At 42.9% G+C, this 25,997-nt stretch overlaps 1 protein-coding gene and 1 long non-coding RNA gene across 2 annotated transcripts; both read left to right on the forward strand.

Annotated features, from left to right (window-relative positions):
• The first annotated feature begins 4,142 nt into the window (after nt 1-4,142).
• On the forward strand, nt 4,143-11,583 carry LOC117046250 (pulmonary surfactant-associated protein A-like). The gene is made up of 4 exons (XM_033148048.1): nt 4,143-4,233; nt 4,921-5,004; nt 10,574-10,651; nt 11,179-11,583. The coding sequence occupies exons 1-4, from the start codon at nt 4,143-4,145 to the stop codon at nt 11,553-11,555; spliced, it is 630 nt and encodes a 209-aa protein (XP_033003939.1). The 3' UTR covers nt 11,556-11,583.
• Nucleotides 11,584-14,769: 3,186 nt separating this feature from the next.
• On the forward strand, nt 14,770-24,440 carry LOC117046627. The gene is made up of 2 exons (XR_004426598.1): nt 14,770-15,036; nt 24,024-24,440. It is a non-coding gene; the product is annotated as an uncharacterized LOC117046627 (long non-coding RNA).
• The last annotated feature ends 1,557 nt before the right edge of the window (nt 24,441-25,997 follow it).

The following is a 25,997-nucleotide window of genomic DNA, read 5'->3' on the forward strand; positions in this document are numbered from 1 at the left end:
ACTTTCTTTTTAAAGAGCCTTTTATAGGCCAGAAAGTTTCCGCTGCATCTTTAGGAGAAGGAGAAGAAGGACGGAAGGAAGACAGGGAAAAAAACTTGACAGGAAATTTTGGATTAAAAAAATGAAGTGTTCTGATGGGGAATAGTTTGCCCTTCTCTACATCTGTCTCAGCAATTGTAAATAGTCGTGCTGAAGATATGTTATTGCTGTACCTGCAGTGCTATTTTTCTAGAAGAAGAGGTGCCGAAACTCATGATGAATGCCTCCCTTAGAATGGCAATGGTGCCCACCTGAGAGGTGCCGGAACTGAGTTCCAGAACGTTCCGGAGAGTTCCGGCTGAGAAAAAGCCCTGTGTACCTGGAGTTCTGTTGCAGCAGCTATGGATATGTGTTAACCATAACACACTAGGTGATGTTTAAACAGGGCATTAGTGACCTTTTGACTCTTCAGGAGCAACAGAGACATAGGTGGGCAGCCAGAGGTTTTAAAGGGCATCACAATTCCTGCATGCATGACTACCATGACCCTACACAGTGAACATATGAATAGTGAACATATGATGGAGGAGAGAGAGCACGCCTGCTGTTTCCACCCACAAAACTGAGCCAACCTACTGGCCCTCCTCCAAAGTCTGCGCATTAGAAAAAGCTAATTAAATATTACATGTATAATCGGTAAACAGTATTTGCCGAGAGCAATAATTTCCAATGGAATGTTTGAGAAACAGGATGTTCGCTGCATTGAAGAGTGCTTGGGAACTTGTCCAAGTACTGTTGCTTTTAATGAGAGGAATTCTATTATGAGACATTATTTGTAAAAGGCTTAATTCCGCACTGTAGAGGGAGCAGAGCTTTGTTTACAAAGGTGCCTCAATACAGAGAGCTCTGTACTTGGGGAACTTGTTTATGAAGGCTTTCTGCCTAGCCACATATGAATCAATTGAGTAATCTAAAATGGTTTTTGAAACCAGATCCCAACCAATATGGAGTTGAGAAGTGGAGGCTACAATCCTATACACATTTACCAGGGAGTAGGAATGGGTTTCATTGCTTTTCTCAGTCTGCTTTTTTGGTTTTGTCATGGTTGCTTGGTCCATGACAACACTGAGCTGCTCATCCAGTGCTGGCTCGTTCCACAACCTGAATGCCAACATTGAACTCAGTCCTGGTGTCAATCTTTACCATTTTGGCAAAAAAAAAAAAAAATGCTAATACAAATCATCTGCCCCCAGGGCACAGAAAGATGGCTCTTGTGCTTTGAGCCACCTCATAGCAGAGTTCTGTCTTTGTCTCATAGTGGGATCCTGTCTTTGGACACAAGTGCCACTGAACTCAGTGAAACTTACCCCTGAGTAAACATGCAAAGATTGTGCCTTGACTCTTTGATCCTTTGAGGCAGTTGCTGTTTTGCTTTCTCTGGGGGTTCCCAGTGTTTCTTAAAGCAATAGTAGGTTCTTATAACCTGGAGTTTCTCCAGACTTCGGAATCTGCTCCCCCTTTCTAAATCTAAATGAATCTTTCTGGTACTCCTCCGCTCAGCACCACTCTTCTGCAAACATGCACAAAATTAAAATGCTTGGGTCATAAAATACTATATCAAGCAGTATTTCAGAAAAGAGGTGCAGCCCCTTCCCTCTGCCCTAAAATAACAAATATGTTTGGTTGTGGTGTGTGTGTGTGAACAACATTTGTATCCCACCACTGTTCCTTATGTGGTGGGAGTCTGTGGTGGCACTGTCTATAGGCAGCAGCCCACATCAATATTTAAAATATAGGTACATTGTCTTAACAAAGCAATTTAAAAGACGCTAGAGACTGTCTCAGTCGTTTAAAATCTATAGGATCAACACATACCATTTCAAAGCAGGTAAACTCAAAGCTTGCTTTAAATGCAAAGTTCTTACCAAGATGGCAGAAGACAGGTAGAGAGAGGTTCAATTGGGCATCCATTGGAAGAAAATCCCATAGTTTCTGCATGCAGCCACAGAGCTGGCTCTTTCTCTCGTGTATCCGGTCTTACCCCAGCCATAGTCAGGAAACGGAAGAACCTTCCCCTCAGATAATGGTAACGTAACATATCATAAAGGGTCTTTATATAAATGTTTCTGTTTCTGTAATCTTACCCCTACACACACTTTTTTGTTTTTGACTGGGAAAAGTGGCATAAATCAGGCATTCTCACAAATCTCCCAAGTCAGTTTTTTTGTTATGGCGTGTGTGTGTGTGTGTGTGTGTGTGTGTCTAGGGGTGGGGTCTGTGCCATGTCTGAACTAAAACCCTGTTGGACATCGTATAATACCCCTTAATTCCACAGAAAAACATAGCGGTGGTAGGTTATTGGTTGACATTGTCCCAATGTCAAGGTGAAAAACAGAGCGTTTGACCTAGAGGAGCTGTATGTCTCCCTGTGTTGAATTTTCTAGGTCAGGTGTGTCAGATTACTAAAAATCTTTTCATAGGTGTAGATTCTACACCATGTGAGGAAATAATATATACAAAGGTTGTGTGTTTTATAGAGATCTACAGAGAACAGCTTGTAGCTTATGTGCACTATATCTTGGTCTGGATTTGACCTCCCCCCCCCAAAAAAAATGGCACTGGATATATCATTATTTATTAATTAGATTAAGTTGTATAGAAACCCTATATTTTGCAAACAATCCTCAGCAGAAATATTTTTCAAAGGTTCATTGTCCTGCCCATTATGTTAGATCTTATTTCAAAAAGTTAGGGAATCAATATGGGCTGTTGACCATTCCGTCTTTTATGTAATGAAGCAACTATGCAAATAAAATGGAGGGGGATAAATCAAGTTAAGCCAACCGCTATCTAACATGAACATATATATCAAATAACGCATAGTATAAATGGACCCTTTTAGCGCTTCTGCAGTATTCGGTGTTGGAAGAAGAAGGTAAGTCAAACTGCTCTGTTTTAGGCTGAAATCCCATATAAGCCCCATTTAACTTCATAAAATTTCTTATATATATGGATTGTGTTGTTAGTGTAGCATTAACATTTCTCAGGTTGCATGCTTACTTTGGAGTAAGGTCATTGGACTCAGTTAAATTTACTTCTGGGCAAAGATGAATAAAATTAGGGTGCTCATTTAGATTTTCCCTCTTCTTTCAATTCATTCCAATCATATTTTATTGAGAATATCTATTTATTTTTGAAAGCGTTTATATATAATGTTTTAAAAAGCTCTAAGAAGAAGAAGAGAAGAAGAGTTTGGATTTGATATCCTGCTTTATCACTACCCAAAGGAGTCTCAAAGCGGCTAACATTCTCCTTTCCCTTCCTCCCCCACAACAAACACTCTGTGAGGTAAGTGGGGCTGAGAGACTTCAGAGAAGTGTGACTAGCCCAAGGTCACCCAGCAGCTGCATGTGGAGGAGCGGAGACACGAACCCAGTTCACCAGATTACGAGTCTGCCGCTCTTAACCACTACACCACACTAGCATCATAACAACAATCAGTAGAGAAATCCTATATAACGAAGACAGATGCAGACAAGAAGGGCATCAATTCATCTTTAAGAAAAATACCATAATAAATGGATCTTTACGGGCACTTACTTCTGATTTGTGCCACTATATTCTCACGAGGAAGTTAGTTTACAATACAATACAATAATACAATACAAAGTTGTGACTAGCATCATCATTGTTTAGCTTCCCTGGCCTTTGATAATAGATGATAGATAGATGATAGATAAATAGATAGATAGATAGATAGATAGATAGATAGATAGATAGATAGATATGATGATGATGATATAGATAGATGATAGATAGAGATGATAGATAGAGATAGAGATAGAGATAGAGAGAGAGAGAGAGAGAGAGAGAGAGAGAGAGAGAGATGATAGATATAGACAGATAGATAGATAGATAGATATGGTTCCACATTATTCTTTTGATTGTATTTTTTTCCATTGAGTTTAATATTGTCATTTTATATTGTTGTAACTAGGGATGGGGAGAAAATACAATTCAGTTTAAAGGGAAATCTACCCAATTCACACTATCCAGAAACAAAACGGTGAAAAGGGAAATAACAGAATAAAATTATTGTGATGAACCTATCTCATTTTTCTCTCTCCCCCCCCCCAACTGCTTCATTTAGCTGATTGAAAAGGATGGCTTCATCCCGCTTGGTTTATATCCTCGTGGCAGCAGCTGCTCTGCTTGTAACCAGTGATGCTCAGGAAACATGTCCACAACTTATAGGTAAGCTTGAAAATAATCAAGGGCCTGGGAGATGTGAGCAGGAGGGTGTGAAGTGTCTGCATTTCACAGCTGAAATTAACAGGAATATTTTCAAGAGAAAATGATTTCCACGTTCTTAAAATCCAAATACATGCTTCCCACGGAGTAAAACTGGAAGGTTACTGATTACACAGTCATATCAAAAGACACATGAATCTGGACCATGTGGAAAGCTCATGGTCTGTGCCATTTGGACCTGTGCTTTTCTGGACTCCTGGCTTTTCTGGATTCCCTCCCTGCTCCCCTGGTAGCAGCTTCTCTAGATTGCTTCTGCATCCTATTCTTGTTGTTATAATTTTCCTTACAGGACTAGGTGATCCACATTAGTTATGGGTGTGGGGCCAAACCAAATACTATAAAGTAACTTGCTTATCTTTTCCCAACATTTCTCCAAAATGTACAAACTTTCTTTTTAACTAAAATGCAATTGACATTATAAAGAGGGATAAGATTCTAGTGTGATTCTGCACACCCCCTTTAAGGTGTTGTGCTTTTAATGCAAATGTTTAAAACCCCTCCAAAGAGAATTCCTTCTTTGTTGCATTTTGTTCAGTTCTAATTTACGTAGTTCTAAAGATGAATGTGAAATAAATGCAGACGGTCTTTAAAGTGTGTGCCAGGTTTTCATCCTTCTGTTTTTCACTTCAACAGGTCCTCCGGGTCCTCCTGGACACCCTGGTCTGCAAGGGTTAAAGGGCAGACAAGGCGAGAAGGGAGATCATGGGATACCAGGTGATTATGAGTATCATCTTTAAAACAGCATTTTAGTCCAGGTGTTTGCCTTCAGGTAGATTTTACATGCGTGGAGGTTGAACAAGGAACTGTGTGCCTCTTGGCCATGTCTCTAACATCATATGTCCTGCCAGCTCTTTCCACAACCTATGCACATTTAGTGCAACGTCTAAAAAGACAAACCTACAAACTGTACGCACCTGGTCTCTTGTATGACTGGAAATCCTAGTTACACAAGTTTATGAATGACGTGACAGTTTATGTGTGTAGGCTCCCATTTTCAGAGGTCACACTAAATGTTTGGGTGTTGGAGTGGGAGTGACAGGCTGTATGGAACCAGGGTGGAGCCAACAGACATAGTCCTACTCTCCCTAGCATGTGCTACTTCCAGTCCTAGGGTAAGGCTTAGAGATACTTGGAGCTGCCACCTTGCTGAAGCTAAGCAGGCCAAGGTCTGCTCACTGCTTGGATGGGTGACCACTTGGCAACCTCATGGATGCCACCATGGTTTCAGTGATGGTGGAATAAAGGCAGGATATAACTGAAAGAAAATAAAAATAAATTTGCTATGTGCATGGAGGCAAAAGTCACAGAGCCTTGGGCTTGCTGATCAGAAGGTTAGCAGTTCGAATCCCTGCGACGGGGTGAGTTCCCGTTGCTCAGTCCCTGCTCCTGCCAAGCTAGCAGTTTGAAAGCACGTCAAAGTGCAAGTAGATAAATAGGTTACTGCTCCGGTGGGAAGGTAAACAGTGTTTCCGTGCACTGCTCTGGTTCGCCAGAAGTGGCTTAGTCATGCTGGCCACATGAGCCGGAAGCTGTCTGCGAACAAACAATGGCTCCCTCAGCCAGTAAAGCACGATGAGCGCCGCAACCCCAGAGTCATCCGTGACTGGACCTAATGGTCAGGGGTCCCTTTACATTTACCTTTAAGGTTGAAATTAGAGATGTTGGAAAATTTCACAGTAACTGAACTCAGGTTTCATGCAAGTGCTAGCAATATTTTATTGTACTAGATTTTTTATTTATTTTTTTTTAAAGTCATGAATTTAACGACAATGTTTTTGAAACCTGGCTATTATGCTAATGGTGCTCTGTTTGGTGTTTGGAGTTACTGTCTGAGCTGATGTGATGAAATGCATTGAACTCTGTTTAATTGAGGTTTGATGGTAGACATTAATATTCATTGTTATTCTGTCTCTCTGCATATATTATATGATTGGAGTGAGGGGATAAGGTAGTAAAGCTTAATAGTACTAGAAAAACCATGAAGTTGTTACAGTAAGTGCCACACTTAACAACAACAAAAGAGGTGCCGGTACTGTGTACCCTTGAGTGCCCCCTGGAGGAAAAAAAGCACTAGCACTAGTACATAGGGGAATATTTTTTTAAAAGGAATAATGGTTCTCTGATCATCTCCCAGAAGTAGCTGAGGTAATCCTACCAATAAAATGGTTCGCTAATCTGCAAAATCATAATTGTTTAGACCAGGGGTCAGCAAACTTTTTTTCAGCAGGGGGCTGGTCCACTGTCCCTCAGACCTTGTGGGGGACCAGACTATATTTTTTTGGGGGGGGGGGAAATAAAAATGAACAAATTCCTATGCCTCACAAATAAGCCAGAGATGCATTTTAAATAAAAGCACACATTCTACTCATGTAAAAACACCAGGCAGGCCCCACAAATAACCCAGAGATGCGTTTTAAATAAAAGGACACATTCTACTCATGTAAAAACAAGCTGATTACCGGACTGTCCGCGGGCTGGATTTAGAAGGTGACTGGGTCGGATCTGGCCCCTGGGCCTTAGTTTGCCTACCCATGGCTTAGACATTTATGCCTTGAGGAACAAAAATATCATACCCAGACTGAGGACCCTGGAGGAGAGATGGCAGTGGATGGATGCAAAAATATGGCCTGTACTGTAAATTACTACACTGGGTGTTGCATCCAGCATAGTTCACAGTCACAGTTCACAGTCACAATATAAGGTCACACTTTATAAGGACAGGAGAAGAGAACACAGCAGCACTACAAGGCTTAAAGTAAAACTACATGGACAGGGCGCAACAATGCAATTGAAGACTGAGCAAACTTTAAAACTGGCAAAATGGTAAAACAAAGTATTTTGTTCAGTTGCAAACACAAAACCCATTAGATTCCAAAATATAGAAAGGGGTATGTCAGAATTAATGCCACTCTGCAAGACAAACAAATCACAATACTCCTGGGGCATGCATCTGGTTACTTGTTGATGGGCAATGAATAACAGAAGCAGTACAGTAAATAGTGATACCCACTATGTAAGCAATGCTCACAACACTGTCAGGAGGGCTGGAAACAATAATGTTATTTTCGCAAAACACCAGGTCAGGCCAAGATCATACAAATTTAACAAGATGCAAACCACAGCCGACTGAGTCTGAGTTACAATAACATGATGAAATGACAGAACGGCAAACCCCATGCCTAGTGGGGGTGGTCACCTTCTCTAGTTTCCACTAAGCACTTTGCCCCTTAACTAAACCCAGCGGTGGGTGATCAGTCTCAGTAATAAGGTGGGCACCGACCAGCAGCACGTTATTGTAAGATCATCAATTTCAAGGGGGTGACATCACGTGCTTTACTTTACAAATCTGCTGAGGCAGGTGCTGGACATTTAAAGCACATTTCCCCTCCCTAAAGGACCCTGGGAAATGTTGTTTGGCCTTCACAGAGCTACAACTCAAAGCACTCTTAAGAAACTCCCATTCCCAGGATACCTGGGCAGTGCTTTTTTTTTCTGGGGTACGCATGCCCCTAAACATTTTGTGAATCTAAGTTTGGCCTCATTGAGGGGCAGTATTTCAATATGAGTGGGAAAATGAGAGTACCCCTAAACATTTTTTTTTTTTTAGGGAAAAAAGCACTGGGTAGGTGGGTGCTTAAAATATATGGCTTTGTATACAGCCTAAGTGCTGCAGAAGTCTTTCTCCCAGCCACATGGAAAGATAAGAGAGCGAGGAACATGAGACCCGTGGGTGTAGGGTGGTATATAAATTTGATAAAAAATAAAATAAAATAAAGGCTTGTGCTTCTTCTAGCTTGCAAACGTAGGACTAAACTATGGCCTGGTGTGAACTGACGTGTGGGTTCCCCCCCCCCCTTCACTTTTATTTATTTGTTATTTCATGCACTCGCAAAACCCTCTCCCCATTTCCTTACCTTCTAGTGGATGCACTCCTTAATTTTTCAACTCCTTTCAGTACTGTTGAAGTTTATAAAATTGATATTTTTTAAATTGTCCTTGGCTTCAGCACACCTAAGCCACACTGTGTTCCTTAGGCTATGGTCCAAACCCCTGGATGGAAGTGGCAGGGCTTAAGGGGGTGGCATAGGCACCCACTGATTGCATCAACCAGGGTGGAAGGAGCAGGGAAGATGCCCAGATTGGGTCTGTTGCTACATTCCCTGCCCCAAAATGCTTGTTTTAGGGCTGACTTGGGGTGTTCCTCAGCAGCAGAGGGCCAGGCAGGGCTGACGGGCACCTTCACCTCCTCCAGCTCAGCTGTTTAGTGCTCTGAAAATGTAATGAATGTTTCCAGAGAGAGTTTGAGAATCACAGCCGAGCTAATGGGAAAGTTACTTCGAAAATCTCTCTCTACGGGGAAAAAGCACATATAATCCCAATGAATAAGGCCATAAGTGCGAAACCATAAACCTGCTGTGAAATACAAGGTCCTCAACCAGTCTAAAAGCACCGAATATTAATTATTCTTTTCATTGCCCCTGCAAGAATGCTGGCGAACTAGAAAAGTAACTCCAGCTCCGTTCGTCAGTTGTGTGCAAATGCATATTCTCAGCATCCAATTCCCACTGGACTCGATAATATAGAGCCAGGCCACTAGAGGGAAGCATAAGCTTTAAAACTATCCTCTTGCAAAAGTCATTCGGCAAAAATCGTTCCGCGAGAATATTCAGAGTTCTAAGCTGACAGTAATTGAACAAAATGAATTTTCCTGCCCGAATCAGGTCAACACTCCAGACACAACACTTCATTGGTTTCAAAATCTCAGTCCATCAGACAGTTGCTATCCCCCTTTGATCAGTGAACTGATGGAGAAGAAGAATAGTTTTCAAACTATCTACCAAGGAAACCTTTTCTTCCAGATTGATTTGTCTTCTCAGGAACCCCTGAGGATTTGCAGAGAACAAGTTATTTATATTATCATCAATATCATCAGTGATGATGGTGCAGTGTTGAGTGCTCCTCAGTTGCTAGAGCATGAGACTCTAAATCTCAGGGCCGTGGGTTTGAGCCCCACGTTGGACAAAAGACCCCTGCATTGCAGGGTTGGACTAGATGACCCTCGTGGTCCCTTCCAACTCTACAATTCTATGTTCAGTATGCAGTCAGCCAAGCCTTATTTCAGGATATTCCCTCCCACCCACCCCACATTCCCCAGTTCCCCCCTCCATGAGCCACGAGCCATTCTGTCCCCACTGAGCATGCTCAGTCCACATCAGGCTATGGGGATGGGTTACCTCTTAGGCATCCCCCCGACAAAAGATATTTTTTCTACATCTGCAAACTTTGGGATACCCCCAAATATACTGATTATTCCCTCTTGGTTCTCCGTAGCCCTGTTTCAGCTGCCGTAGCTGCCCTGACCCAGCCCTTGAGTACAAAATTAGTATATATTCTGGGAGAAGCACAGAGAGTTAAGAAACACCATAGTATACCCGTAGCAGCAAAAATGGACGCCTTCATTTGCCCCACCAGCAATAAAACATATCTCTCCCCTATCAGTCTCTACAGCCACAGCAGGCTCTGTAACACTCCAACAGTTAGACTTTGCCCCTGAAGAGATACACTCTTCCGTTGTCTCCCAAGATAGACAGATGCCAACAACAACAGAGATGTGCTTACATAATGATTCTGGAGAACATCCTGGGACAGACATCTTACACAGAGTGTGCAAGGCATGCAGCGGACTTCTGGGATCTCCCTGTTGCCACACATTAACTGAATGAGTGCATCAGTCCATACTAGAACCCTTTGCAATACGCATCACATTTATGTTGGGCAATCTGTCTTTTAAAGAAGCTCCTCTGTCATCGTTGGTGTTAAAAAGATCTGATAAAGATACTAGGTGTGCAGTCTGAAAACTCCTGGGTTTTATTGGCAAGTGCAAACTAGGCATGTTTACTCAGAACTGTAAATCCCAGTATATTCATGAGGGCTTACTCCTAGGTAAGCATGCACAGGAAGGCAACCTGAACAGATAGTCAGACAAAACCAGCATTTTCTTTCCAATGTATAATAAACATTCCTCACCAGTTCATAATCTGGATAACAAATATATCACAAGTCCATTTACTGCAGCAAAATGTGTTTATTTCCGATGAAAAACAAAACCAATATGCTTGGTGCACCTTTTTTTAATGATTTAACACCACTTTTATACAATCAATTCCTATTCAAGGCAGCTGTTGAGAAAAACTGTTATCTCGTTTTGTGAATTTCAAAGTACAATACAAACAAACAAACAGATAAAACAAAAAAAATTAATAATTGTCACTTTTGTTCACAGGTCTGTCTGCATCGGAGGATCCTAAACTGCAAGGTGACCTTAAGGAAATCAAATACAGAATCACCATAATAGAAAGAGGTACCTTTTTTTCTTTGAATAATTGCTTCCTTCCATAAGGTGAGGGGGAATAGGGCTTAGTGAACTAGGAGAGTCTGTGGCAGAGGGGAGTCCAGAATGAGAGGCAGAAACTGAAGCAGGAGAGGCCAAGAGGCAGATATGAGTCAGGCTGGTGAACAGTCATGGGCATCGTCCCCTCTTGCTGCAACCAACTCCTCTCTCCCTGGTCTCCCAGAACCAGAAGAGGCATGAAGCAGGAGGAGCAAAGGCAAGCACACAGATGCAGTCTCTGATTGCTGGGGGGGGGTGGACTCTGGAGAGGAAGATAGCTTTGGAGAGGTGGGAATCTTTAGTCTTAGTAACTGATACACGGGGCAAGACCTACTGAGAATGAGTTCCTGTGCTCGTTAAACCAGGCTCTCCGCCAAGCCTGTGCAGATCCTGTTCTTGGTAATAAAGAGTTAACTTCAACATGCACAGTGTGATTTACTGCTGGATCACTCCTGTCATCTAATAGGACTAACCGGGTCTTCCATTTTGTTTTTCAGCCTTGGCTTTGAGTGGAAAGATTGTAACAGTTGGCAGTAAAGTGTTTGCCAGCACTGAAAAAATGGCTGATTTTAACAATTCGGTAAGAATCTGCAAAGCAGCCCATGGAGCCATTGCTTCTCCGATGAACAAGAAGGAAAATGATGCTATTATGAGCTTTGTTAAATCCTTTAACGCATATGTTTACCTGGGCATCACTGAGGGGCATGTTCCTGGGGAATTTCAGTACCTGAACGGGGAGTCCCTGAATTATACAAACTGGTATGAAGATGAGCCCACAGGGAAAGGGGCAGAAAAATGTGTTGAAATGTACAGTGATGGCACCTGGAATGATAAACGTTGTGATGTGTACCGCCTCACTGTTTGCGAGTTTTAAACTGAACTGTCACAGATCTTAATAAAGGGTGTTGTTTTTTGGTTCTATGTAATTGTGGGTTATAGCAGCTAATCAGATATGTAACTTGATAAGCCTGTGATTTTTCTGTGTTCAGAAAGGGAAATCAATAAAAGCACAACGCATTGCTTTCTTTTATGTTTTCTGAGTGCAAAGGATGAGCTAAACTAACCGGGTCAATGTCAGCTTTGTTTAGATGCAGAATTGGAATGTCTGGGACATGATTGAAAACGTGATAATAAATAGGGTGATCAGTTAAGAATTAGAATTTGTTGCTAATGTCGTTATGGGGGGGGGGGAATCTGACTAGGACATAAATGTGTTTTCCATGGGGTATGGAGGGGAGATATGAGCTGATCTGAGCAGATGCTAATGCTGTGGTGAGGTTCCTTTTTTGTTCAGTTTGCAAACCTACTTCAAAATGAACATTATAAAGATGGTGACAATGCTTTGCTGGCTAGAAGCCCACTTCTATAGTAATACATCCACTTACTGGTTTGTGAAGTTCATGCCTGCTAAAAGCACATGTTGCAGGGTTGAAGCGCACTTCAAAGGTAATACGAGTTACAGGTGACTCAAGGTGAGGAGAAAGAGGACGTGATGGAGAACATTATCTTAATATCATTTGTTTCTCTACCAGCCAAATAGCAGGTGTTTTCCACCTGTTCAGCCTGTGCCAGAGCAAAGCATTTCTGTTATGGGTGATTCAATGCTGCTTTCATTTCGTGGCACATAAATCATCCTCCCCCTTCCATTTTGTTGATGCCTGAATTGTTTACTCAGCCTGGGATTTACAACTGTTTGTTCAAGGTAGTTGCTGTGTTATTGAATAGCACACTTCCCCGACTGGACACGCTGGCACCTGTGTTGGTATTTGCACAGATATTCAGATTATTAATTTTGGCAATGCTGTGCATATATCCCCCCTTTTCTTGCCTCTACAAAATTGTTTTACATTCTATGTAACTAATAACGGGCACCAAGGACGTTGATTCCTGCAGAGGCCAAGAGGACAACCAGACTCTTACAGACCTTCAATGGCTGGATCTACACTGACCTGTTTAACAATACTAGAACAATATCAGATATGTTGTTCTAAAATGTCACAGGGCATACTTGTTAATTAAAACTTGTTTACCTTAGGTTTTCCCCGTCAAAATGCTGTTTCCCTGCTGCTGGTTACTGGTTGCTCTGCTGCACCCTCTGGTGTAACATTTTAATAACACATTACAAACATTAAAAGTAGGATGTCATGTGTCCATATATGTTATCAAAACCATTCCTTAACCCTTCCTTAATAGTAAAAGCCATGAGTGTAGACCTGCCCCAAGTGTCCCTATTTTCCAAGGAACAGTCCCGTGTTTGCAGAAGCCATCCCAGTTTCTGATTCGATCCCAGAATGTGTCGCTTTTCCGTAGGACGTCCCTATTTTCATCAGAAAAATGTTGGAGGGTGTGGAGTTATGCAACCTCTGAACCAAGGAAATAACTATACAACCTTTAGAGGACATCTGAAAGCAGCCCTGTATAGTTTTGTTGTGGTTTTTATATATGATGGAAGCCACCCAGAGGGCTGGGGCAACCTAGTCAGACGGGGTATAAACGATTCGTCATCATCGTCACTATCATCTTCCTAGCTTCTCACAGCGTTAGCCACTACATTGAACTAAATTAGGAAATGTGGTAGGGTGTTTTGCTTCATAGACATAATCAATACCGTAACCATCCTGTAAGGGTGACAGATGGGAGGGTAATTTAGGCAGGGTGCCGGTTTACGATACTATTTAAAAACGTCTATTATTGTTTATTATTACAGTATATGGCAGGGGTTGGCGCAGTGCATCTCTGTAACAGAACTAGAATCTTAAATACATAGGCACCTCCTCTGAGTCAGACGATAACAACCCTACAAAGAAGGTTTTCCTTCCCTCCCTGCCTCATTCTGGTAACTCTACCTGAAGCAGGCTTATCAGGCAGTTAAGTCCTTCTGAACTACAGGTATGTTGAAAACTACTTTCACACAGCCATCTCTAAATATAAAAGCATCCCATCAAATCCTAGGATTACCAAAGAGCCCATTAGGTATGACAGCAGCAGGGTGGGGAGTGCTTTTATATGTGGGCTCCTCCAACGAGACTGGTAACTCACAGCTGCTGCCTCCTGCATTGTTTTGCTGTGTTAGCTGCGCTGAAGTGACTTCCCCGGGGTACAAGCCTGGGCAGTGTGTATGGAGATCCTGGGCTGCCCAGACGAGAAGACCCCCCCTCGCTGATGTGGTCCAAAGGAAAACAGAGCAATACGTTTGGCACCAGCTGGGCTGCGGGAGTTGCCAGAAGGAGCATCTTAGGGACTCCACTCCAAATTTGTGTAGGGTTTGCTCTTTAGCCTTTTCTTCTCCTGAAGATGTCCCGCAAAGCAGCGAATAGATTGAATTTCTACGTCAGCCAAATTAATATGCAGATTAACTGAATAACTAGTGCTTGCTCTCGTGCCCTTAGGAGCAGTGTGATGTACAGAAATCAGCAGGCGAAGCTTTTCCCAACACAATAATAATCATGATCACCTACATTTCAAGATGCAGTTGAAGACTGGACTTTGGCAAGCTTAAATAGACTGATTCGTCCCAGAGGGGGGAGGGGAGTAAGTTGGGATATTGTTTATGTATCTCCCTCCTTTTGTAATACAGTGGTACCTCAGGTTAAGAACTTAATTCGTTCTGGAGGTCCGTTCTGTTCTCCTCCTGAAGTAAAGTTCTTAACCCGAGGTACTATTTCTGAGTTAGTGGAGTCTGTAACCTGAAGTGTCTGTAACCCAAGGTACCACTGTACTGGAAATCAATAAAACAGTAATCAGTCGAAAAGTTGGCAACGCTAAAGATGTGTGCAATTTTCAGTTAGAAATCTGAAACCGAATCATGGGCAAATTCAGAGTCCAGCAAATTCAGCAGTTGTCTTTACAGCTTCTGAAAAGTAATTGGTACACAGCACGACATCAATTATAGCAGCATCCCCGCCACCTCCAATGTAAACGGCTTTAACGAGAATGTACCAATGACTCATTTGTCCTTCTCGTAAAACCTCCGAGGGGTGCAAAGCCACTTTGTCCAGTTTGTATTTCGCCCAAGCTGTGGGAAGCAAACAGAGCAGGACCAGATGGAAAACTGCATGGAAAATTCCCTAAAGGGACGGTGTTGCTTTAAGAGGAAGCAGGTGGGAGGTGATACAGGCACCCTGCTCGAAATAGTTGTCTATTTCTACAGTAATACCAGCTATTGCCTGATCCTGGTGTCCTAGAGATTGCTAGTCTCCCTTGCTTTTTGACAGCTTCATTAAACAGCTGGAAGCTTTTGCGGGAAGAAAATGTGCTTTCCTTCAGTTTGGCAACCCTGAATAAAAACCTACAACAAAGAGCAACTTGAGTCGAGATCAACGGCACGTGGAGGCAAAAATATTTTATAAAAGCAGGTAAGACCGGAAAGACCAGACCTCTAAATTATACTGTGTGTGTGTCCTGTGTGTGATAAGCTGTCTCTCTCAGTTACAAGAAATGCAGTGTGGTACTGTGATGGAAGCTTTGCTTTTCCTAAAAGGTTAGGTTTAAAATAAATGTTTGGTGACCTATTCTGATAGAATCCTCCCCACGTTTGCCTGAAACTATTATTCCCCTGTGGAAACAGGGGCTGATATTTCTGCTGGGTTTTTTTTTTTCTTGAAGAAGAGAATCATCTGAAATTTTGAGGAGGGAATTGTTGCCGGACCTTAGTGGGCTTCTGACCAAAATATGCCTAGTGGGAAGCTGTGGGAAGACCCTCATGAAAAGACCCTGCTTCTTTTGGCCACACTTCCCAGAATGCCTTGGGAGGGAGGTGACATGAGGCGGTGTTGCTCTCAAGGCAATTTCAGAGAACCTTCTCCCCACAAAAACAACAAAAAAAATACTCTTCAGGAGAGCTTGGTTTTAATTCTACACAACAAACGGCCCCAAAGAAAAATGATCAGCACAGCTCAAAATAGGATTCCAATGTTTTTTAATTGTGGTGCAATTTGGGTAAGGTTCTGTTTGCACAGCTGTTAAAAGAACTGGACCTGTCTTCTCCTTTGAGTCTGGTCATCCTAATGGCGTATGAACAATTCACGGTTTTAAATAGTATCATTAATAGTCAACCTGCCAAAATTATCCTCCCATCTGTCATTCTTTCAGGATGGTTATGGTATCGATTATGTCTATGAAGCAAAACACACACACACACACACACACACACACACACACAAAACAACCTAATGCAGCACCATAAAACGATTAATTTAGCACAATGGAGTGGCTAACTGAGTGAGAAATGAGGCAGGAAGTTTACCATCTCTGGTATGCATTTTGCTTTCTCATCCACACAACAGAATTTCCTCAGGAGACCTAGAGTTTTCTCAGCCTTTGTCTGCAACATTTGGATAAATGTATGTACCTACCTCACAGGGCTGTTATAAGGATAGGGCAAAGTGCTTTGTTGCAGTGGAATGGTGAGTGTGAAGTGATTTTGAATACTTGGAATTCGCCATTGCTTAAAATGCCCTGTAGCACCCCAGGGCTCCACACGCTGCCCTAAATCTGCCTCTGCCCCCCTTTCACTAAAATAATTGACCGACACCTGCATCCTTAAATTTGGAAGGTCGCAACCAATGAGAGAACCTTTCTGCGTTGGCCTTTCCCCAGCAGAATGCCCTCCTCTGAGATGCTTATCAGGCATCTACATTGATGGAAGTATTTGACTGACAGCACTATATTTCAATCTTTACCAAGATTCTTCTTTACTTCCCAACACAGTGGTTGGGGGAGGGATGTAGAAAGACTGTGACTTTGGAACAAAATGAGTGGTGTGTTTTGTTTTTTGTTTTTGTTTTTTAAGTATTGAATCCTGTTTTATTTATTTATTTGGTCTGTGGCTTCTTAACTCTTGCACCTACCCTCCTTACTGAAAGCATAGGGGCACCTCAATGTTCTTGGTCCTGTTAATTGCCCACAAAACCACAGGCAAGGTCCTCAAATCTTTTTATTTTTTTTAAAAAAAGTCTTTAAGTGTGTGTAGCCAAGGACCCCTGAGCTGATCTGCACTGAAAAGCAACAGTTTCAACCTCTCAGGAGAGGCTACTTTGACAGCAAACTTCACCCACTTGTGCCAAAAAAAAAAAGTATATAGGCAGGACTTTTTTTTCAGTTGGAATTTGTCGGAACTCAGTTCCAGCACTTCTCAGATAAACGGCATTGCCATCGTAAGGGAGGTGTTCATGGTGAGTTCCAGCACCTCTTTTTCTAGAAAAATGGCACTGGTTATAGGCATCTATATGTAGTTCCATTGTAGTCAATTTCAGACTTTGGAAAGCAAGGCAATGAATCTTGTGCCATGGATATGAGGTGAAATATGAGGTCGATCTGAGCAGCTAAGCTGAGGCAATGTCCTATTTGAGACAACGAGGTAGATTCTCAGGCTAATATTTTTCCGTGCACAGCTATAATAATTGTTAATGAATATGTTAAACGCATGAGTATTCTTGGGTACTCAGTCTGTATTTCTGCTTCTTTGTACTATTTTTATCGTAGCACATTAACCATGGAAATACAGAGAGGGTCTTCTGCTTCTTTGTACCGTTTTTATCTTATCACACTCACAAAGGAAATATAGACGAGGCATTGTTTCTCCTTGCCGAGATGAATAGCTATTCAAACGAAAAGAGGAAAAGAAAACGTAGCACACACAAAATGGTTTCTAATTGAAATAGATAACAGTGCTCTGCAAGGCCCCCTCAAAAGAGCAATGAACGAATGCATTCTGGAAACCAGCCTGCCATATTAACAACAGGCACAATGATTCTGGGCAGAAGTCAGTGCTTCTGCACTTCAGTCCTATCTGCCTAGGTGGAAGTTGCTCTCATTTCAGTGGGGATCACTTCCAAGGATGGGTCTAGCTCAGGGAAAGCAAATGGTGTGCCTTCTTGGTATAGTTGGACGCCAGCTACCATCATCCCCAGTCAGAATGTTCAATGACTAGGGGAATGATGGGAGTTGTAGTCCAACAACTTCTGACTGTAGGGCACCATCTTAGCTACATCTGGTCTAACTTAAGTGCTGCAGGGATTTATTTAACAGAAATGTGTGCTCCTTGCCTCTCCACAACCCTCAAACTCCAGCCCCCCACAAGCTTACCTGCACCCCACCCACCAGAACCTTCCCCATCACCCCACGACCCCCAGGGCCTGCTCCTGCCCAGGGTCTCCTCCAGCCACCAACTTCTCTTCAGGCCTGACCTGGCTCTCTTCCTCCTCCTTTTTATTTGGCCAGCTGCACGGGTGGCTATGGGGCCTGGCAGGCTGGAGAGTTGTAGCCTCCTACAGTGGGGAAGGTGGCGGCATCCCCATTGCCTCGCGCTCCCTTCCTCCTCTTCCCATTACTGCTGCTGCTATTCCACAGGCCAGCCTGGCTCCCTCTCTCGGATCCAGCAGATGTCTCTCCCCACCTCGCCTTCTCCGACTCCCAGGAGCGGTGGCAAAGGAGGTGATAGTGGTGGAGGGGGAGGCCTCAGTCGGCAATCCTCTCTTCCTACCGCTTCCCACAGCGTGAAGCCATTTCTAGTTAGCATACCTCAACAAAGATGGGAATTTGGGGCTCCGCATGATACAGGGAGAAGCTGTGATGGCTTAATGGTTTTCATGACGGTCCCAGCATTTTCAGGGCAGTTGGCAATTATGCAATGGCCATGAACGAAACCAGCCCACTACCCCAACGGCTGTTTTTAGTGAAATAGAAAGATATCGAGAGATCCATTCAGGGCTCTCGCTGTCATAGTCTTTGGCCCTTAGCTGACAAGCCACTTCGGAAATCGAGGAAATTCTCAGCAGAGAAGTAGCAGACAGAAGGGAGATGCTTAGCTCTCTCTCTCTCTCTCTCTCTCTCTCTCTCTCTCTCTCTCTCTCTCTCCCCCCTCCATCACTTGTCACCTGAAAAAATATTTCCATTGGAATCTGGAATCCTTCAAAGGTATTGTGCTCCAGCAAAGAAACTCCCAAAACAACAACAACCAGAAAACTTCAACAAGGAACTGAAACTCTTTGTTTGCCCTTAAAGTAAGAAAGAACTGTGTTGTGTTTTACAGACGGCTAACTCCTAAGCTCAGCTTTTCAGCTATCATTATAACACTACATATTTAGTTTGCTAATAAGGATGTCCAAGAGAGTGATCCTACAAATATCTTTTTTCCTAAAACAGATTCTGTAAGTCACGCATATTTATGATTATAATATGATCATGAAAATCATCTGTTCATCAAACATATTTTACAAGAGGATCCATGAGAGCCTTCTGCCTTGTGCCCAGCTCAAGGCTATCATAGTCAATAGCAAAATGAACCAAGTGACCTTTAGACGACTCCAAAAATAGTCCTTTGAAGTTTAACAATGGATTATGAAACAAGTTGCATAAATATGGAGTGATTGGGCAAAAGTGTATGTTTATAGAATATTACAGCCTCTTTTAGAAAACTAGTTTAGGGATTTTTTTTTTTCATTGCAGGAATTTGAAGGGCAATAGCCTCAATTTTCTCAGAGTCCACAAGATGTTGCATGGTGTCTGCTCCCTTTGCACAATGGGGGCAACCAATTTTCATCTGCACCCAGAGGCGTAGCAAGGGAGGCGGGGGCAGTCCAACCCGGGTTCCATAATGGAGGGGGTGACAAATTATCAAGGAACAATTTTTTTGATTTTTTTTTTAATGCCTGCTCCGAAGGTCTTATCTTACTACACTAGGGATTATATAGCTATATATGAAATTTCATGCATATCGGTTAATATCTTGACCCTCCTCCACCAAAATAGCTGTTCACTTGGCTGTTTTCCTATGTCATGAAGGCTGAAATTTCAGTTCAGAGAACACTTTACTGTTCCCAACCCTAACCCTGTGGAAAGCCATCTAATTAGACTTTAATTTGATTTTGAGATGTTTTTAGGAGGTAATTTAATTATTGTTTGATTTTATACCAATGTTATGTATCTGATGTTAGCCACCCTGAGCCCGACTTCAGCCGGGGAGGGTGGGATATAAATAAAAGTTTTATTTGTTATTATTACTTATTATTCCTTTGTAAGAAAATATGAAAAACGTAAAACCATTTTTGCAGGGGGGGGATCAATGGGGGGGGGTTGACAAGAAATTTTCCGTACCGGGTACCACCTGACCTTCCCATGCCTCGGAGGGGGGGTGACAATTTTATTTTTGCCCCTGGTACCAATTTACCTTGCTATGCACCTGTCTGCACCCAACATTTCTACAGTAAACGGATTCTCTGAATGGTACTTCCAAGCACCAGAAGGAGGTTTTAGATAAATCTGTATCTAACCTGTATCTGTATCTGTATCCCTAGAAACCTAAGCATTATCAGTGGGCAGAGAATGCTGATTGACTGTTAGGGAGTATGAAACAGAACAGAATATTTTGGAAAAGAGCATGGCTGGCTGGAACACAGAAAAGAAACACTCCACCTTGCAACATTGTGTGGCAGTTCCCATTTGTGTGTGTTTGTGTGTTTTTCTGAAGGCTGCTTTGTTTATAGAATCATAGAACTGTATAATTGCAGATCTGGAAGGGATTCCGAGAGTCATCCAGTCCAACCTCCTGCAATGCAGGAATCTCAACTAAAGCATTCAAGACAGGTGGCCATCCAACCTCTGCTTTAAAACCACCCAGGAAGGAGAGCCCAAACACCTTCTGAGGGAGTCTGTTCCACTGTCAAACAGCTCTAACTGTCAGCAAGTTCTTCCTGGTGTTTAGTCGGAATCTCCATTCTTGTAACTTGGATCCATTGGTTTGAGTTCTAGCCTCCAGAGCACGAGAAAACAAGCTTGCTCCATCTTCCATGTGACAGCTCTTAAGATATTTGAAGATTGCTAGCATTTCTCCTCTCAGTCTCCTCTTTCCAGGCTAAACATACCCAACTCCCTCAACAGTTCCTCATAGGGCTTGGTTTGCAGACCCTTGGTCATCTTGGTTGCCCTCCTCTGCACACATTCCAGCTTGTCAATACCCTTCTTAAATTTTGGTGCCCAGAACTAGACACAGTATTCCAGGTGTGGTCTGACCAAGGCAGAATAGAGCGGTACTATGACGTCTCTTGATCAGTTACAGGTGGGTAGCCGTGTTGGTCTGCCATAGTCGAAACAAAATAGGAAATTCTTTCCAGTAGCACCTTAGAGACCAACTGAGTTTGTTCTTGGTATGAGCTTTCGTGTGCATGCACACTTCTTCAGATACACTGAAACAGAAGTCACCAGATCCTTACTATATTTAATTTAAAGAATTTCCTATTTTGTTTCTCTTGATCAGAACATGATACTTCTTCGATGCAGCCTAGAATAGCATTACCATTTTTTGCTGCTGCATCACACTGTTGAGTTTGTGGTCCACTAAGACCCCTAGATCTTTTTCACATGTACTGCTGACAAGGCAGGTGTCCCCTGTCTTATATTCGTACAGCTGCCTCTTCCTATCTAAGTGCAGAACCTGACATTTCTTTGTCCACAGTTGCACCAGCACATAACCAGTTCTAATTGGCTGTGTATTGTTGTGGCATCATCTCAATCATGACACGCTCACCAATTGACTGGCATCATTCACGTGCCTACACTCTGAAAGGTTAAGGTCCCGGGAAGAAAAATGGTGCCACCATCGAATCAGGTCGTACAAATTAGGCCAGCAGTCTCAACCACTGAGGTACATAATTAAAAGATTTCATGTGATTTAAAAGTTATATAATGATGGTGCGGTGCAGAAAAAGAAAACCCATATTGACTAGCAGCATTCCAAAGCCATAGAATTATGCCTGCATACTTAGCAACGTATCATTTGCATGTATGTCCCAAGTGCAAATTGATCTCCAGGAAGGACTTTTTTCCCTTCTCAAGCATAGCCTTGCACAATTTGCCAGTGGGGACACTCAGCAGGTAAAACAATAAGGAAGGGGAGGTTTCCGAGGACAATGTGCACAAAGAAACGGGAAGCAAACAGGATCTGTTTTTTATGGACCACAGAAACATGGTGGTATCAGAATTCTCTAAACAGAAGTCATTAATGAGAAGGAATGGATCGTTCTAAGTATTTACACATTGAGCAAGATTCATAGTTTGTCCATTTTGAAAACAATTATTTTGCTTCTTGTTTTCTGGCTGAAAGCTCTGAGAGTGCACCTAAGTTGTCCTGCTCCCCAAATCCTGTCAACGTTTCTTAGGTAACCAAGAAAGTTGCACTTTTTTTTAAGCTCACACAGCAACCTTTCCTGACAAGAGACTGTTTTCTTAATGTTCTGGTGTTCTCTTTCCTTCACATATCGCCCCAACTTTTTGTGTTGAGCCGCCATTTTTAGCTGACAGAAGAATGGACTTGTTTTCTTCCACTATATAGTTCTCTTTGGCTTTGGTTGTCATGCCTCAGTGTTTTAAATATCTCCATCCAAGGATACTTCCTCATGCTTATTCCAGGGTAGGGAGTCCTTAAAGCACTAGTTGATCAATAGTCTGCCATTTTTAATTGATGGGGTTTAGAGTTAAGGGCATTTTTGTGTGTATAGCTATTTTGGTTTGCATGTAATCCAATGTAACAGAGAATGAGGGAAAATATTAAAAATTGTTTTTCCCTTCAAGAGAACATGGTAATCTTAATTTTGACTACCCTGTATGATGACCTCTGTTGGGAGAGAAACAGGGAAATGCATTCCTGTTTATTCTCCTCAACCTCTTGGCAGCTATTGATACACATAGCTGTCAACTTTTCCCTTTTCTTGCGAGGAATTCTATTCAGAATAATGGAATTTCCCTTTAAAAGGGCGGAAAGTTGGCAGCTATGTTGATACCATTGACCATAGAATCCTTCTGGAGAGGCTTCCAAGTTAGGGGTGGGTGGTACCCCTTTGTGATGGTTCTGATCCTACTGGGATGGACCCTTCCAGAGAGTAATGCTTGGGGAGTGCTTATCAGTCCCATGGAGCTTTCAATGTAGGGTTCATCAAGGTTCAGTTTTATCCCCCATGCTGTTCAACATCTACATGAAACCACTGAATGGGGTCATCTGGAAGTTTGGAGTGCGTTGTCAGCAATCTGCTGATAACACACAGTTCTGCTTCTATTTTACATCTGCAGGTGTGCAGAGGGTGAGCTGGATTGTTGTATTGCCTCAGTAATGGACTGGATGAGAGCCAAGAAACTGAAGCTCAATCCAGATAAAACTGAGGCACCATTCATTAGTGAGTGGTTCCCTAGACCAGTTGGATGGGGTTACACTCCCTCTGAAGGAGTGGATATGCAGCTTGGGGAAACTTTGGTTCCTTTGATGTCACTGGAGGTGGTATACAAAGAAGAAGAAGGAGGAGGAGGAGGAGTCTTCAAGCAACACCAAAATTGAGGCCTTGGCAATGCATGTTTTGTCTGAATATAATCAACTGGTTCATTGGTTACAACATGAAAAAGTCATTATCCACACAAAAAAAACATGGGAGGGTTACAGCTTCCAACAGAGTCCTCTTCTTTCTTTCTTCCTTTCTCCTGGCTAGCAGACCATTAGGCAGGAGTGAGAAACATCACACACAGAGACCAAAGGCCTCTTTGGGCTTCTCAGTCTGATCCAGGGCCAGCGTGTCACATTTTGCTGCTTGAAGTGAAACACAAAGTGCCTCCCCCACCTCCACGACACCCATGGAGAAGCGGCTCAGGCACCAGCGCCCATTTCTGGCGAGATCTTGCCCAGAAATCGGCGGTGGGGTGGGCAGGGAGCCCACAAGGGTGCTGGCTTGGCTGCTTCAACCTGCCTCAAGGGTGGGCTGGTCCTAGTCTGACCCATGGGCCTCTCCCCCAAGCTAGACTGCTTCCCTAGCCACACAACTCCCCAGGTGACAGCCCTCACTGGCCTTGCTTAAACAACACCGTCCTTGAATAATTTTGCCTGGCTGGAATGTTGCCCTTGGATTCTGATCATGCCTTTTGCTTGACTGGATGGAGGATAAGAGGAGGGTGTGTGAGTGTGTGCAGAAAGTCAAAATGTACATTCTCTCTGCTCCACCCACATTTGGTTGCGGCCCTCGGGTTGCACAAGGCTCCTCATCCCTGTCTTCAGGCAAGCACAGGTCACAGAAACTACTTACTACTCATGACGTGAGGCTGGTGCATGGATAGTGATCCACTGCTCCCTCTGCTCCCCAGATCTGCAAATTCCTCCTGTTCTGGGCTGGCTAGGAAGGGCTTCCTTTATAGATCACGCCATAGGTGACTTGACAGGTCAACAGGCAACCTTTTGAAAACGCTCCATTCAGACTTATTCCTTTTTTCACGTCATTTTTGGAGGTATTAGCCGGTATTGCTGCTGGAGCTGTCTTGAAAACTCATGTGAGGTGTGTGGTTGTTGTTTCCCCCCCTTCTCCCTTAGGTACGTGTTTGAGCCAAGACGGCCGAGTAGAAAGCCATGGTGGAAACCATCCTGGCACCGTGGACAATTGCCTTGGTCATCTTTGCCACAGTGTTCGTGATGAGCTTTCTGATGTTCCTCCCTCCGGCTGTCGTGCTGATCTGCAGGAGGAAGACCTTGTCACAGATCTCTTTGGAGGGAGCCGTTTAGCCGGCCTCGTTGAAGATGACTGCGTGAGCACGGGGACTTGACGATGCTTGAGAAGCTCCATAATAAATGTGGAGCAGGCTTTGCCTCCTCTGATATATGCAAAACGACGGATGCTGATATTCAGGATCCTGGATATAAAACAACATCTGAGACTTTTGATGCCCAAGTAACTATCCTCTCTGCTTTGTTCCATTTTCTCTTTGAGAATATCAGTGGATGAAAAGAAAGGGGGGGGGAGAGAAAGAAAAGGCATATGGTCCCTGTTAACTCTGCACATATAATGCCTTTTTTGCTCATGGTACTTTGCTTGCAAACAGTATTGAAAAAGAGAATTGTTACATTTAACTTATTAATGGTGGCACTATACTGAAATTTGATATTCATACAGTAGTTCTTGTATTCATGTCATACAATGTGCATTTGGAATATGAGTCAATGTTTGACAGATTAATGAAGCCAATGGCCAATCTTATTTTCTTATTTATTCAATATTTGCCAGTTTCTAGTTTTGTTACGTTTTCTAACTTTGAATGTCAGTCTTCTGTGATACCCTTACAAAATGCAGCATGGATTTTCACTTACTTCCCAGAAAATAAAACCAGGTGTTCTCCTGCAGTTAATCTCCATTCTGACACATAGGATTCAAAGAGAGACACAGGGCATTGTGTTGGGAAGAGGCAGAACTTCATTCCCCAACTTGCGACTTCTTCTAACCCTCTTCCACACCGCCACCTACTGGTCCTTGTGCTTATGCAGCTAAGATCACGCTGTTAACTTCACTTTGGAAAACAGGTGAATTGAAAGCACCTGCTTTGCAGATTGGGTTAGTTGGCTTTAGCTTATATCTGAGAATGGACATTAATGTTGATTTTGCAGGGTTTGCTTTCAGAAGATGGCTCTAGTCAGCTGCCTCTCTCCCCTTGCTACTACAGAGTGTGTACATGTTCATTTTAGCTCACATTTGAAATTACATATAAAAATGGAGAAAGGAAAAGGTGTATCGAGGAAAATTGCATACAAAAATGTGTCTGGGGGAAATGCATGCTGAAGCAGATTTTTGTGAGGACTTTTTTTTTTAATGCAAACTGATGAAAGATTGTGAACGGAACTTAAAATAGGTAAACTGAGAAACCAAAACTGACAGAGCAGCAAACAATTGAGTGGCAGGTTCTGTAGCTGTATTTGCTCAGCCTCCACTATTTCAATGCTGAGAAAGAAACATAGCCGCATAATTGATTTTATCAGCCTCTGCTTGATGTAAGTTAACGGAAGCGTAAAGCACACAGTTGGCCTTTTACCCGACGTGTGGTCTGGCAAACACTGTGTATTTAACATGGGATACACTCCAGAAAGGCTTCAGAAAGGAAAGACTGGTGATGCAAACAAATAGCGTATAGAATTTGTTTTGTAAAGAAAGGTTCGGCCACATTGCTGCTGGCGCAATGTGTCGGTCTGACAGTCGAACATCCAGCTCAAAATGCCTTTATTTTCTCTGGGAGCTGCAAGGCTAGGAAGGTTCTCAAGCTTTAGCCAGATCTGAGCTGCAAAACTTTTATTGACAGTTGCAACTCCTTATCCAGTGCTTGTATCCTGCCTTATTCAGTTCAGGAGGAGGGAAGTTTGTGTTCCCCCGCTTGTAGGCTTCGCATGGGCATCTGGTCAACCCCCGTGAGAATCTGATGCTGGGCTAGATGGGTCTCTGGTTTGATCCAGCAAGTCTCTCCTTATGCTCATTTTGACACAGCTTGAGTTCCTGTTTGTTGAGCACTTCACAGGTGCCGCAAT

This window comes from Lacerta agilis, chromosome 5 (assembly GCF_009819535.1).
Source record: "Lacerta agilis isolate rLacAgi1 chromosome 5, rLacAgi1.pri, whole genome shotgun sequence".
Classification (NCBI taxonomy): domain Eukaryota; kingdom Metazoa; phylum Chordata; class Lepidosauria; order Squamata; family Lacertidae; genus Lacerta; species Lacerta agilis.

Bases quoted from the DNA above. Each gene is read 5' to 3' on its own strand.
- LOC117046250 (XM_033148048.1), top strand. From the start codon at position 4,143: ATGGCTTCATCCCGCTTGGTTTATATCCTCGTGGCAGCAGCTGCTCTG. The intron at 4,234-4,920 runs GTAAGCTTGAAA...TTTTCACTTCAA, and splicing joins AACATGTCCACAACTTATAG to CAGGTCCTCCGGGTCCTCCT. The intron at 5,005-10,573 runs GTGATTATGAGT...TTTTGTTCACAG, and splicing joins GGGAGATCATGGGATACCAG to GTCTGTCTGCATCGGAGGAT.